Source organism: Mytilus edulis, chromosome 10 (assembly GCF_963676685.1).
Source record: "Mytilus edulis chromosome 10, xbMytEdul2.2, whole genome shotgun sequence".
NCBI lineage: Eukaryota > Metazoa > Mollusca > Bivalvia > Mytilida > Mytilidae > Mytilus > Mytilus edulis.
The window spans coordinates 74,237,837-74,254,467 of record NC_092353.1 but is presented as its reverse complement, the minus strand read 5'-3'; the positions used below and the strand labels follow the sequence as shown (position 1 = coordinate 74,254,467).

At 32.1% G+C, this 16,631-nt stretch overlaps 1 protein-coding gene across 10 annotated transcripts in view; it reads left to right on the top strand.

The window, feature by feature from the left end:
• Nucleotides 1-9,869: 9,869 nt before the first annotated feature.
• The window catches only part of LOC139491857 (uncharacterized), a gene marked incomplete at its 5' end in the record, with an annotated part of 34,327 nt that continues 27,565 nt past the window's right edge, over nt 9,870-16,631 (top strand). For 6 of the 10 annotated variants that reach the window (XM_071279759.1, XM_071279767.1, XM_071279765.1 and 3 more), the window contains 2 exon segments: nt 9,870-9,973; nt 16,343-16,375. In XM_071279759.1, coding sequence (XP_071135860.1) covers nt 9,870-9,973; nt 16,343-16,375 — 137 coding nt within the window. 10 annotated transcript variants of the gene reach the window in all.

Sequence of the window (16,631 nt, the reverse complement as noted above, 5' to 3'; positions counted from 1 at the left end):
CCAAGCTTTAAATCGAAAAGTTACATACAAATTATAACTTGTTATTCCGATACGGCAAAAGAAAAACATGATTTGAAAGGCAATGAACCCTGGAATATAGTGTGTTGTATATCAGTATGTATGGTCAGATTATGTTTCTGTTGTAAGAGAGAGTTGTTCCCCTTTTGTCAGTATTTTGTATTTATGTTTGTGACATCTTTGTCTGATTAAAATGTAGAAATGGAAGCTGACGTGTTTTTATGTGTCCGTATGTGTAATCGCCTCCATCCATGCTACCAGAGCTATTCCCCTAGTCTGTAATACGTGTCAACTAAAAAAAAAAGACTTATGTACCAAATGCAAGCGCTGGTAACATGTTGCTAGACTGTGCTTATAAATAGAACTTTTACGATTGGAGAGCTGAAATCATGATCTGAGAGTACTTATAATTACTGGTAGCAAGCTCAAAGTCCTTACAATAGAAATTAAATAAATGTGTAACTAGCTGATATGAAATAAACAAGTAATAACTAGTGTGTTTACGTTAAATGACACATGCTATGTACTTGTATATATACTGTATAATTGAGTAAAAATGTGAAATTAACACATTGGAAGGTTAGGTGCTAAATTGGTTCGACTTTGAGTAAGGATGTGTACTGCCGCTGGCCAGATGTTTGAAGGATATAAACATTTTGTCTTCAAAGGATATACAAATATTAAAAAAAAATTGAAAAAAGGTTAACAGTGGCGTAGCTTGCATGTATGCTCAGATGCTCAAGCATCCACATCATTTTGGCCCAAAAAAAAATTTTTTTCAAATAACTATATAATTACATGTGACAGTGATCGCAGCAGATCCACATGGTGGTATCCGAATGTAACATGGGTAGGGATATGAGAAAAGTGTCTAATCATTCCCGATACAGTATGCGTAGTCTTTCCTGTAGGATTATTTAGTTTATGTAAACATGAAGGATAAAACGGCAGAAAATCATTAAAAGTCAATGTCGTTGCGCGTCGTCATGTCAGAGTGGGAAAATGAACAAAAATTTGATTTTGAGACTTTTCGGACATTTTATAAAAGATTTTGTAAAATCACTGTTATATTTGCAATATTTCACTAAGGATTTTGTTATTTTTATTGTGCAAGATTTAAGTCAAGTTTAGAAGATTAAGCTAATCTAATTTCATGTTTTAATTTGTTTTTCAATTAGCGACATTTTACTTCATTGCAATAACGTGTTTGAAACCAAATTCATAATAGAAAACCATAGTCACGTCATCAAAGGGAGTAGTTATTTCACAACAGCAATCAAAAACGAAGAAATTTGTCCATCCTGTTATGTCTATCCTGTTACTATGGTTGCTATGGTTACAGTAACAGGATAGACAATTGTAGACAAAAACGTCGTTAAATTTTTTATCTTAGCATATAGGTGCAAAAGGAATGAAATATTTCGTTGTTTGAACTCATCTTAAGGTTATAACGTCTTAATCTTCCTAATTAAGCATTTGCATGTGCAATACTGATATCGGTAACAGGATAGACAAAAAGGTAACAGGATAGACTTTTATATAGTGATATATCAGAAACGTACATTCCTGTTTCCAATGAAATAAAGAGAAAAGTAAACTAACTTATGAGGGATTTACTTGATGTTGGGTTTGTTTTAAAGGGTGAAAAAAAGCCGAACAATATAAATTGCTATCTTAGACTTGCATTACTGGTGGTAATTTTTACAACCTTTGAAAACCATTTTTAGGGGCATTTTTCAGTACAACCTGGAAAATTGGCAAATAATCTATTATTTCAAATAATGAATATAATAGAAGTTTATTCTCTTGAAAACCATCTAGTTGGCTACGTAAAACAAGCTTAACATTTTATCTAAACCTTTTCTTAATAACCCAAAATGTCTTTTGAAAATGGTAACAGGATAGACAAAATATTGTACCACCGATCAAAAAATGTTTCAAGATATTCTTGTATGACATCATTAAGATTGCATCTTTTAATATGTTGTTCTTAAAGTACTGTTTGTTCTGATTTGCTTATGTAGAGGGTTGTTTGAATAAGTAACTTTTAATAAATTTTTCAATTTCAAAATTCGACATTTTTTGAAAATGACCCATATATGTGTTAATTTTTCTGTAATCCCTTAGTTGAATTTTCTCACTCATTTAGAGAAATATTTGTCAAGTCTATTCAAGTAATTTTGGTTTGTTATATAAACTATGTTGTTATTTTGATGTGACAGACCAGATTTAGTATTACACTGAGCAGTTCCAGATCTGTACAATTGTATTCCATGCTGAACTTATTAAGTTGTACATCGCGCTATACAGAGTCGTCTTTTGTTACAAGAGCTAGTCACAGAGTTAGAGTCCGTGCAGACTTGTCGTACTGTTTATTGTGTGTGTGTGGTTCCAGGCCAACACATTTCACAGTCACAGATACACCCAGTTTCTGTTTGTGACAGTCAGCTACGGCAAGCGCAGACGATAATGATACGTAGACCCGCGGACATGTTTGGTCTGAAATGGAGCCAAGCAGAGCGATGGCATATCAATGCTAACAACTTCACCATCATACCCTGATGTCGTTCCCCGTGATCATGGAGTTTTATCATTCCTGGGCTTAGAAATACCCTTTTCATCTACATGTAGGTACAAATAAAAAACAGAGTCCCAATGTCCCCGCATTACACATATTTTATCTATCCAAGATACAAGGGCATTAAATAAAAAATAATTAATATCTCGAGAAATAAGTGCTTCAGAACAAATGCAATGGGATTTTCATTATAATTTATATTTCCAAGGGGCATAATTGTTTAAGATTATTTTCGCAAGTGTCAAAGACATTACTAATGATATTGACTTCACAAAAATGGCAAAAATTGTACACATGACATTGATAACAAGACCGGACAGACTGACGACCGGTATTTACATGTCCCCTGTATCACTTCAAGATAAGTTATCAAAACCCCATTCGGATGTACCGCTGTAATTGGTCTGATTTTGAGTTGTCGAATATATAGGATTGGGTGTTGGAAATAAAATATCTATTGGTGGGTATTTTGAAATTTAACAAAAATTTAGTCAGTGTCGGATTCTAGGGGAGGACACATGCATGCATGAAAATGTCAGAAAAAAAATATGCATAAAATGGTCCCAAAAATTCGGTATCCACATCATTTCAACCCTACCTACGCCACTGGTTAATTACTTGTAAATATGTTCATACATCAAATAATGGACGTACTTTCGATTAATGGTATTATTAAACTGGAGCGATTGCAGTATTCCAGTATTTTAATTCTACGGGGTTTTTTTTATCATAGGAATTTAATCAATTTATTATTATGGTAAATATTATCATCATTGTTATTTTAATCTATTGGATATTGACGTCTGCGATTAGGACATGTAGGTCAATTACTTACATGAAACCTTGGGTTAATCTATGATCAACAATAATACTTATAACCTTTTATGTACTAATCGGATTAATATTTACTGAAGTCGTCTCTTGTATATAAGGACGTTATATATTAGTACCTCATGTTGATCCACATTCAACCCATAACGATATTTGTAAAACATTTATACCTGTTATACATTTACACATGTAGACATTTATACATGCATGTAGTCATTTATACATGTAGATTTTTTTTTAAATCTAATTAAAAACCGATCTCTCATCGCTCCCGTTTTCTGATATGTCGCGTGGGAGATCTAACGAAACCCGCTTTGAGGTCACATGTGAGTGACCTCGTAGGTGTGTCTTTTTCGACCAATGAAAATGAGTCTTCGAAGATCTTGAAAGTTTATTGTGAGGTAAAGGGATGTAACTCATTTTATTTACGAAGAAATCGTCAGTCCTAAGAACCCATAAACTTTTTGATTGGCTTATTGATAGGTCGTTAACTCATTTGTATATCATTATAAATTCATAACTTCTAGTTCACTCAGATGTGACCTCAAAGTGGGTTTCGTTAGATCTCCCACGCGACATATCAGAAAACGGGAGCAATGAGAGATTGGTTTTTAATTAAATTGACCTTTTTTATACTGTTTGTTCTTCAAGGCATAACGGTATATGTCATCTAGTACAGAATATAATTCCACATTTAACCGACGATAGAGACCCTCTTGGTCTTGCAATGAGCTACAAGACGTGTACATGAACATATGTATGTGCCCTACTGATAATCCTTTGCATTTTAATGTACTTTATGTAGGGATTCTGTGGCGTGAATTAATACATATCGGCTATTTCATTAAAATCTTTCTTGTTTTCACTATATCTATCATTGAAATTAAAGAATTTGCAATTGTTTACATACGATTGTACCGTGTGACTGTGCAGCTGAACGATACGTGTACATTGAAATATGTAGTTCAAGATTGGTCATTGCCTGAGGGAGTTGAAAGATTTGTTTCGAAATCATTTCTAGATATTTAAACTGGGGCCGAACAGTTGCATATACAATTGCTTACATTCACTCAATTTGAACTTTTTAAAAAAATTAAGAAAACGTTTCAAGGAAAAACCCAAAAAAAGGAATTCATATGAATGTGCACCAAATGAATCATTCGGTAAAATCTCGACAGATCGTAGGGTAGCTCATGCAATTTGACGAGGTTTGCCGAATGCAAATACATTTCTTACTTATTCTATCAAAAAATGGAAAACAAAATGCCACCATCGTTATCCTTTGTTTTTTTTAGTTTAGTTTTTTTTTTTGTTAAGCTGACAATCCTGCCAGATGTTTATGTTTACATTATCAAGAAGTTTCACTGCTTTTTTTTTTAACTCAAGTTATAATTATATTTGTTTATTTTAGTAGACATTACGTTGTTGTCTGTTATTTTACGATTGCAAGATCAGACATTAGCATTTTCATTTTACATTTAGAATTAAGACGAAAACCATGTCCTCTTTTCATTTAACAGTTAAAAGATTGGCTATAAAACGTAAGATATAATATATACATATTGACATGCTATACCCAATGAACCGCTATTTCATACCTTATTGGTACTATTAACTCCCCTCCCCCTCTTTTCCAATTGCAAGATGTTACGCCGTAATTGGCCATTAGGTAATCGATACACACATTAATTACCTTGTCATTTATAGACTTTAAACGGTTTCTATAGATAATTATATATATTTAAAGAAAAATTAAATAACTGACAATATGCTCTTTTAAATCTTTCAATATGTAAAATGTTTTGGTCAAGGACATTAAACCAAAATACTATATAACCAAATGATATAATAGCTATATCATTTTACCTTGTGAACATAGAGATAGTAAAAACAGATGTGAATATTCATGTATCCGTTTCAAAATGACTCGGCTGGAGTCATGACGCAGAAATTAGGGTTTCTATGTGTAAAAGGATCTAAAAAGTGGCCTGACAAACATGGAGATCGAACTGAGGATATTATTAGACCGATCACATTGCCATCTCTACAAAGTCAGGATTCAAAACTTTATGAAAATCAGGTAACCATGATTACGTATCATTTCATTACTTGTCTACATTTTGTAGTTCCACACACCAAGTTGAAAATTAATTACTGGGCCATGTTTCAAGCGGTTTTTTTTTTTAACGTTTTCGTTTTTTTTCAAATTAATTGATTAATGGTTGTTTAAAGTCACTTTCAGCACTTATGAGCAAATTCGTGGCGGTAATTCTTCATTGGTCAAGGAAGCCGGTTAGAACGATCGACTTTCGGTATCAAATCTGACGATCTAGTCAACTATGATTGGAGTCTAGCGCACCTGCCGCGTGCGGAATTCGAACTCAAAACTTCATTGTTGACAAGCTTGTGATGCAGTATTGATCGAATGTTAGACCATTGCCATTGAGCTAGCTAGGTCTCTTCGTTTTTCAAATTAGACTATTAATTTATGTTTTATGAGCCTGCCAATTGATATTTTATCTTGTGTTTTATGTTGTGATGTTATGCTATTGTTTCAGAAAAAGGTAGAAGTTTTGGTACCATTAAAACGTTTAATCCCGCTGCAAATGTTTGCACCTCTCCTAAGTCAGGAATCTGATGTACAGTAGTTGTCGTTTGTTTATGTAATTTATACATGTTTCTCGTTTCTCGTTTTTCTTAGATTAGACCGTTGGTTTTCCCGTTTGTATGGTTTTACACTAGTAATTTTGGGGCCCTTTATAGATTGTTGTCCGGTGTGAGCCAAGGCTCCGTGTTGAAGGCCGTACATTTACCTATAATGGTTTACTTTTTTAAATTGTTATTTGGATGGAGAGTTGTCTCGTTGGCATTCACACCACATCTTCCTATATCTAAGTATTATAACTGATGATAAATGGATTAAAACAATCAGTTGATTTTTAAATGATGTTGCCTAATGGTAGTATTTCAAAGAAACTCGTCTGTTTAGTGTCTAACGAACTGTTCGCCTTTCTCTGATGGTTATATTCAAAAGGACTGAAATGTGGTATAGGAACTATCCACCAAAGTTCAAATAAAGTAGAAGTAATTGTAATTACTATGCTCGCATTGACATTCGTGATATATTTGCCACTGAACGTTAAACACACAACAACCAAGCGATCTTTATCATGTTTATATCGTGGTGTGTTGGTTTGACCATTTTTAACTAAACACTCTTCAAAACTGTTATATGACTTTTTTTCTGCTCTCTTCAAATTAATGTCACACGAATAAGCGCACACTTTGACAATTACTAACAGTGCGATATTTTTAAATCAGTTGAGAAAAATGTCAAAAGTTTATTTGTCGAACGAAAATAAATATATCATTACTCAACGACTCTAACAGAGATAATCAAATTGAATGTTGACCTTATTTCAAAAATCCATCCTGGCATACACTTGAGAATAAATAAAATAACATCTTGAACATACATCGATTAACAGCAGTCTAACAAAGCGTCCTCTTAGAATTTGTGAAATATTCAATATCATAAGATTTTTTAACCTTCGAAACAATTTTTGAAGACTCGAGTTATTAGATATTCCCAGAAAGGCGTGAACTAATCATTTTTCGGGGCCCTTTATAGCTTGCTATTCGATGTGATCCAATGATCTGTGTTGAGATCCGTATTTTTACCTATAATGGTATAATTTTTCAAATTGTGACTAAGATGGAGAGGTGTCTCATTGACACTCGTACCACATCTTCTTATATCTATTGATATTAGAGATTGCGTTATCTGTATGCATATAGATTACCATGAGAAACGTATTTGTAATTTACTCTTAGAGAGAAAAAAATATTACGATTTTTTTTTATCCGTCTCTTACTGTGACATTCGATCTAGTTTACTGATTCTTTATTATATCCCGTATTAAGATGTTTTACTTATCATACTAGTAACATGTCACTTGTATGTATGTATATAAGTACCTTATCAAGCTATGTTTTACCACATAGATTTTATGATTTACGCGGAAGCCTTAAAATAACCCAAAATACATTAAGTGGTCTTCAAACGAAATCAAGTATTATTTGTTCACACTTTTAATGTTACAACATGTATATATACTTTTCCGCTTACAAGTAACTGCATGTGTTATACTTGCTAAAATTCAAACAATATTTCATTTTATTGCTTTGAAAAATTTAAATTGTTTAGATATATCTTGACATAAATCAATAAAACTGCAAAATTTATAAAGTTAATTTTACTTATCTTGACGTTTCGCTGCTATGAATTACCGTATTAGTCTTAATTTAACGCTTCCAATGGCCGATTAAATTATGTTTTCTTTAATTACTTAATGAGAAAATATCGAAATAGGGAGAAATTTTAATAGTAATCTGAATTTTAAACCGGTTGACATGGATGGAAATTCTATTTTTTTTCATTTTTTCAATTGTATTTTATTTTTTATATCGATTTCTTCGTCTCACCTTATTATTTTTGAAGTGCATTCATTAGTCATAATACGGCAATTATGCATATTTTATAACTACTGATACTGCAGAACAAAAATAACATCGTTTTCAATTTCATCAAACGTTTATGGAATGATTTACTTCCACAAAGTACGGAAATCCACGAAGGTAAACAATTTAAATTTTAAATTGACAGGTTCATTATCTCAGCCTCGTTGTCATGCACTGACTGCTGACAAAGATCTTAAATATCATATTACATTTTTTATAAGTCAATTCAATCGTTGTTATAACTTATTCATAGTCCACAAAGAACTGTAGCCAGAGAAACAATACAAATTCAAAATGGCCGACATTGAGACGACGGATAGTTTTAATGTCGATTTACTAACACTGTGTTGATGGAAAGAGGGTATAAAAATGATGGAGATGATGGAGGACCCTATTTTAAGCATCCATGATTTGTACCCTCAGACGATTGGTCAGTCTGGGCCAATCACTACATTCATTCTTGAAGGGACTAAACTCAAAGTGCCGGAGGTAGGGATGTATACTCCTAGTCTTAAAATATTTTTTGTTTGTTTTTTTGTACTTAATTTTTTTGATGACTTCCTGTATTTTCGCTTTAAGAAGAGCCATATTTAGTTATTTTATGTCTTTTTAAATATGATTATGTGATCTCTTTTATTCTAAGAGTAGTAACATGACGCTCTGTTTCTGTTATTGCCATGGAACCTTTTACTCGGTTTGGATTTACGCGACCTCGACAATGTCGGTACGCTCGAAGTTATACCTAATATTTTATTATTGTTTATGGGCTAAGGGAAACGGTCGATGCCATAAAACATAATTAAAGATGCCAAAATTAAAATTTTGGTACAATAGACAGGCATTTCGTAAGATTTTTTTTTCTCAAAAATGTACCAAACTTTAAGAATCCTTAAAATACATGTACATCCTTTTGAACTGGTTATATGTTATATTGTTAAATATAATATAATATAATTACTCCAGATCAGGATAGATCAGGATAATGCTCTTCTAAACATGTTAAAACTAAAAACAAATCATATTCTGTAAATGACTGTACAAAGCCAGGGTCATGCGTTCCAAGAGTTCGGTGTTCGAGTAGTTTAAGTAGTCGAATTACTGTATCACTAGCCTGTCAACAGTGAGGTTGTGATTTCTAATCCCGCATGTGGAAGGTGTGCTCGCTTCCAAACTAAATTGACAGCGATTTTCAGATTTCCTAAATAAGGTCGTTTTTTCCCACGTTTTCCTATACCAATAAAAAATAAAAACTGGTCGCCCCGAAAGAGCACACCAGTGCTGAAAGATGCGTTAAACACCAATTAATCAATCAGTCGAGCATGCGTTTCATTTAAACCCGTCGGTTGCTGTATTTCATATTTTATACAGACTGTGGTGGATTCCCGAAAAAACATAAACGTTCTTTGCCGGATCCCTAAAAACCGTTAATTCCTGAGTTCCGATAGGTATAAATCTCGAATTCCCGCAAAAATGAAGGCCCAATTCCGATTTCCTAGCAAAACTAAAGGTTCAAACCCAACATCCAGAAAAAACTCCTTGCGCCACTCTCATATCAATAGTCACCAAGATCGAATATCTAGAATTTATTCTGTAAATCTGATATTAACATGATATTCATTAGAACAAGATACGCAAGATGTGAGTTCTTATCTTTTAAATTGTTTTGCATTTTTCATACGGGACTTTTTATAGCTTGCTATACATACTTTCCATTGGTGGACTTCGACTGTTTTCTGCTCTTTAGTCGGGTTGTTGTTTCTTTGACACATTCCCCATTTCCATTTTAAATTTCATGTATCCGTTTCGCTCTTTGAAAGTCATTTAGTGACTTATAGTTGTTAGCATCTTCAGCTAGATAGTGTTCTCATAAACTATTACGCTAGATCTTATTTCATATACATGCCCATACTTTTGTTTTCAGTATCGGCAAATGTCCTACACCAGTACTGGGCGCCCGAGAGAATCCGATGATGTAGACTACAATGTTAACCCAGACCCTGTACCTTACCAACCTCAGAATTTTATGTAAGTATGCATGCTTTATGAATGAAATAGTATTAAATAAACATTGTTTTGGAGCATTATGTGTCTTTTTTTCAGTCTGTGCATCTGTCCGTCTGTCCATTCGTTCGTCCGTCCGTCTGTACCACTTTACATTTGTAGGTTATTTTTTTTTAGATAAAGGTTTTAGTCCATGAACTAGTAGTTTTTGAAGTTGCAGTCCATACAACTAGACATATATAGTACACATGTTCCTTATAATATTTAATGCCAACTCCGAGTGTTGACCCTAGCTTCACCATCCACTGAACATAGAAATTGAAAGTGCGAGTGGGGCATCCATGTATTAGGGATATATGATTTAGCTTAAAGTTTACATATGAGGAAAGGTTATCTTAGCATGTCACAACTTCAATACATTGATACTAATCTGCAAGTAGGAGTTAATACAGTAGAAATTATATGTGCTTCAAAATGGAGCAGATAAACTTTGATGCATTTTATGATTTATTATTTGTATTCAGATTCAAATGCTTGTTCAACTGCGCATGTCATGACGAAGGACACAAGAAAGCTTTTATATTAAGCTTAAGACAGTACTGAATATACAGTTATTTGAAAAATTCCAAATAAATATTTTAAGAGATATAGCAGAAAAAATTTAATCAAACAGATATACCTTCAAATTAGTATGCTAGTTTTTGAAAATAATCTGAAATTTTTCTTTGCTTCTTCACTGTTTATTTCGATGAATTGAATACCAAACCATGTAATACAGAATAAGATTAAGTGTTCGACGTGGTTTACTTTTTATTATTTTGTGAGCTTTTTTGTCCTCTACTTTTTAAGTCCTCTTCCAAAAGTAAAATCATGTTCTGAAGTTATTAGTACAAATTAACTTTTAATTTTCACTTTCAAATTTCACAATAATTAAGAGAGTATGTTTAAACCTTTTTGAAAGAAATACTTGCCTTATTATATATTTGTATAGGATATCAAAATAACCGACGGGTACTTTATATCATTTTTCATAAGATTTAGTCTTTAAATCCTTACAAACTGGATGTCTGTATGTTATAGATGTTCTTTCGTGTGAAAGGATAACATAATTCACTCGATATTTTATTCAGTTCGCGATAATCAACACATTTACAACTGATAAAAGTCTTTTTATTGAAAATGACAATACGAGTGTAAATAATTCGATACAAATAATAAATTAACATTCTATATACTCTATATTTTATAATTTGGCAAGCTGGGATTATAAAAGCACGAAGGAACTCTTTAATTTGGCAAGCTGAGATTATAAAACTTTAAGCACGAAGGAACTCTTTTTGTGCTAATTTTTACATTCATACTATGATAAATATTAAATCTCAATTTTGCACTACTTCTGGTTCGAGGAACTCAGTTGTTGACTTACAAACGGTACAGTTATTCCATTGAAAGTAAATAGTCCAATTCAAATGTGAAAGAAACGAAACACAATTATCTTATCACCAAGATCGTTTGTAATGGATTGACATGTATAAATGGTTGTTTTGCAACAACATGTAGTACAATGCTGGACAATGATCGAAACATTTTCATGGCATAGCTCTTCTAATTTTGCCGCACCAATTACTATACAAAATTTTACAATACGCATTTTGGAAACAGCTGGCGGAAGCGTATCACTTGAACAAATGAGTGTTAGTGCAAATGCACGCACTAATTTTTGGCACAAAGGAAACTTACTTTTATTCCTTTTTTTTGGATTGAGTTGCGGAGTAGATGCTTGTCGATATGGAATTTAATCGGAGGATTAACTTGCAATGCTATATTCGAAATGCTTGTAATACATTCTTCGGTGACAGACATGAGCTCTAGTTGATAAATGATATAAAATGCTTTAATGATTCAAATCCCGTGACTTGCTAATATAAAGGCCTTGATATAGTTATACAATTTAAAGTACCATTGGTTATTTATTGATTAGTATTTTATACTTATTTATCAAATCTTTCATTTAAATACCTTAATCATTTAAATTGCTTGTCAAACTTGAGTGTCTTTTATTTATCTGTAGTTTATGCTTAATGTATACACATGTCTAATGTTTGCATACATTTAAACGTCTGGGGGTCTCAAAGTGTATACACTCTATCTTACGGAAGCCCTGGAGTGCCATGCAAAAAAAAAATTTCAACTTGTGCGCACAAGTTACCAACTTGCGCGCACAAGTTACTAACTTGCGCGCACAAGTTACTATCTTGTGCGCACAAGTTGAAATTTTTTTTTTGCATGGCACTCCAGGGCTTCCGTACTATCTCGACTAAATTTTCTGTTGTTTTAATTTATTTATGTTCAATTCCTTTGGTTTAAAAAACATGTATACCAAACCATGTAGTACATACTAAGATTAAATGTTCGACGTGGTTTACTTTTTATTATTTTGTGAGCTTGTTTGTCCTCTACTTTTTATGTTCTCTTCCAAATGTATAATCATGGTTTTAATATGTTCCAATGGTCAATTTCTTACTGCTGTGAATTGATTTAAATATATATACGAAGTTAACTTTGTTTCTGTGCTGCTTTCTCCTGAATTCAGTCAACTCTATCTCTACTAAATTTTCTGTTGTTTTAATTATTTCATGTTCCAACGGTTAATTTCTTACTGCTGAGAATTGATTTACATATATATATATATATACGTAGTTAACTAATGTTATGTTCTGCTTAGAATTCAGCAACTATAATTTTTACTAAATTTTCTGTTGTTTTAATTGTTTTAGGTTCCAACGGTAAATTTCTTACTGCTGTGAACTGATTTAGATATAGTTAACTAATTTTTATGCTCTGCTCAAGATTCAGCATTTTAAATTTTGTTGCTGCGAAAAAGCTGTTTAAGAAATGAACATTTTTATTTGTGCCGATTTGATTGAAGTGTGATGTGACATATTGAGTATTTTTTTTAGACTTGTGTTAAATCATGCAAGATAAACACAAAACAAACAGAAAAATATCAATTTCTCGTAAAAGAATGACCATTTAACTTCAAAGGAGGGGGTGTTTCTAAAAATAATATTCTGATTCCTAATTTATTGAGAAAAACAAATATTCTGGTCAAGCAGATGACAACAAAAAATATTCTTAACCCTTTATTCCCTCTACCTTATAGTGGTGCATTTGTAAATATTGAAAACAATAATTTGATTAATAAAGTTGAAAAACTAAATAAAAACATTTTTGAAGTTTTATTATCCAATTTCCTTTTCTTTCCTTTGTCTACATAAAAAGTTCAATATTACATTTATATCAATATTATAGTTCGCCAATACACCCGTAAGAACCTTCAAATGAACTGGTCTGAATTATTTTTAAACAAAATTTAGATCTTGAAGATATTTCAATATTGTTGAAGAATTTGATAATTTTCTTGTTTTGCGTAGTATTTATCTATGTTACAGTAACTGTATATACAAATATTTTATATAAAATGTCTCACGTTGGAATGAAAGATATACAAGGTACTTACATGATACTTTTGTATATTGTTGCATTCAAACAAACAGTCACTAATATCAGACTTTAAGAATGTTAAGAATGTTGTATTACAGTAAATGATATTACTTTTTGTTTCAAAGGTACAAACGGTAATAATTGATGAACTAATTATTAATTTTCATTTACTAACTGTCCTTTCCAATATATCTATATATCCGAAATGTTATTTAATAATTAATAAAGTTTAATAGATATTTAGCCAAAAGATAAACTTTGAAATGTCAAAAGGGAAAATTAAATCATGATCTTTTCCCTGTAAGCAACGTATTGATAAATTATGTTACTTGAATCAACAAAAAAAACGCATTATTGAAAAAAAATTATTAAAAATAATGCACCGGGAAATCAAGAACTATTAATCGTCGAACATACGTGAAATGAAAACTGCAATTATAATTGTTAAAACATTTCAGCATCTCTTAATTGCCTTATTTATAATGTATTCAAGATATTTTTCAAACTTACGACATTCTGTATTTCATACCAAAGGAAGAAACGGTAATTTCTGTCTTTTAAGTCGTCTTTACTAATACGTAGTTCATTGGTCTGATTATCACTCAGAGTGGAGTCTGCAAAGGACAATGAGCAAATTGTTGTTATGAAAATAACGCATACATTTTTCTTAATTCATTCCAATTTATTAGAAATTACCGTCCCTAGTATAAAATCTGTCAATATAATTTTATTTGATTTTTGATTTGTGATGTTTTAACGCCACTTTTAAGCACCGCTTTTGGGCTATTTTGTGGCGGTCAGTTTTTATCAGGTCTGTCGATATGTATGCAGCAGTAATTCTACAGAAGAAGCGTGCAGATGGGGTTTACAGAAAGATAAAAATGGACAAAAATTATACAAAATTTATTGAGGATGTATGTACTTAGGTGAGGTTTTGGAATTTTGTCGGACTCCTTGTTCTTTTTTTTAACATACAATACAATGTAAAATATTTTGACCCATAACATCCATTTATTTTTTAATTTAAGACTTAATATCTCATGAAAGGTCATTTACCAAAATTTTAGAAGATTCTTGATTTTCCTAATTTTGTTTTGAGACCCAAATAATACCAATGCAAATACAAGGTAAAAGTCCGAGTCAGCCTTTTTTCCGTCATATTTTAAATCTCAAATATCTTGAAAAGGAGGTCCATGACCTTTAATTTTTTTTAGCTATTTTTTTCCATAATGAATTCGAATGCTCTACCGGCTTTTAGTATCAATTTTAAATTCTTGATTTATTAATTTTCACCTAACCTCACCTAAGTACATCCTTCGACACAAAGGAGAGGGAAAATGGTTAAAAACTAAAGTAAAGAAATGGAAAGCCCCCATCCAGTAGTCTCATATTAAGCTTTTGAATCCATTTCAAAGTGTTGTCTTATATATGACAAACCTACATGTAAGAAAATATATTGTTATACGAAATGTTTAGTCCCCTGTCATTATAATCAATTGCTTGTGTTTATAATTTTTGTTGTTTGAGTGAGGCTTTATACTCGCTTACATGTTTTTGAATTTAATGTACAGCCGATGTAAAGAGATTTTATGCTCATGAGGCCATTTTGATCTGAATCTGAAAGTCTGAAGTTAAAACGATGAATACAATCATGGTCGAATATTTTGACCATCTGTCACCTGATTGTCAATTAGTGTTACAGCCAATTGCATTGGGTGTGTAGGTAAAGGTGATATATTTGGTTAGCTTATACTTGCATGCTAGCAGAACCGTGAAGTCATTATGAGTTAAGATATACTCCCCTCTTTTCGAAGTAGCCAAGTCTTACAGACAGATAGAATGGTTATCTATCAGACTAGTCTACTCTTAAAGGAGGTAAGTTTACCTAACCTAAGAATGAATTCACGGTTCAGGTAGCAAGGAATTTAACAAAAGATATTACCTTAATCTACACACTTAATGTAATCGTCTGCAAGACCTTTTCCTGACCAACAATCGAAATCTGTCATTCTCTTTTTGGTCATTTCGCTATTGCCTATATAAAAGCCGGTATGCACAGAAAAAATCCGAACAGACGTAGTTTCCTCTAATCTGTTCATTCTTTTTTTTTGGGGGGGGGGGGGGGGTATTAGTATTTGCAGATCGGTTCAGATCAAGATTGCCATTTCAGCATAACATTTATTTACTAAATATTTATTATCAAGTTTATGTTGGCTGCTTATGGATTGCAAATTAGCAAAACGGGTTCATGCATATCATGAAATTACTTTATTTAATGATTTCATTATTGGGGAGCTTGTTGGAGAAAGGAATTCATGCTAAGCGGGATACAGTTTGCATGATTGTTAGTTTGAACGGTATTGGTTCAAAACTATTTGTAAAGGGGTAAAACAATGAACGCATATAATTATGTCTGAACTTGAGTTATATCTATTGCTTTATAATTACGCAATAAGTCAATGAAAGAACATATGTTTTACTTATTATTATGTTACATTTCGTGGTACATGCATGTATTTATATATATATATATATATATAAGTCAACCAGATGGGAATACACATCATGTATCCATGTTATGCTCCATAATGCTCCATAATTGTCTATTTCATTTTAATTTTGTTCTGAATACGTTTTTCGAGATTTTTCGCAATGGAACGTACCTTGAAAAAGTTTGAGACTAGAATTTTATTGGTCGAAATTTCATTGGTCGAACCTGAAAAGAAGGTGGAAAGTAACATAATTACTCAGATCCCTTAAAGTGAAGTGTGGAAACATGATCTGTATGACTATCAGATTAAAAAAATGCCGATGATATAAATATTGCTTGCCCATACCATGTAGAGTACAATTTTTAATTTTTTTATAATGTATTCGTAACACATATAGGCGCCCGTATAGCTACCATGGTTTGGATTCTGAGTAAGTATAATGGAGTGCGTGATATAACAAGAAATTTTAGGAACTGAGGAACATGTGTGAAATGTAAATAGTTCAACTCGTGTCGATTTCACAGATGTCGATTTCGCAGTTTTAGCGCATCGTGGACACCTTTTTTTCTGATTTTGTTAAAAATATTGAAAAAGGAAAAATTCTAAGTATGTTATTCTTATTGTAAAATAAACTAAAAAGCATGTCAGACTATAGTGTGACTGAAAGGCATCATTTAGGTGCTTTG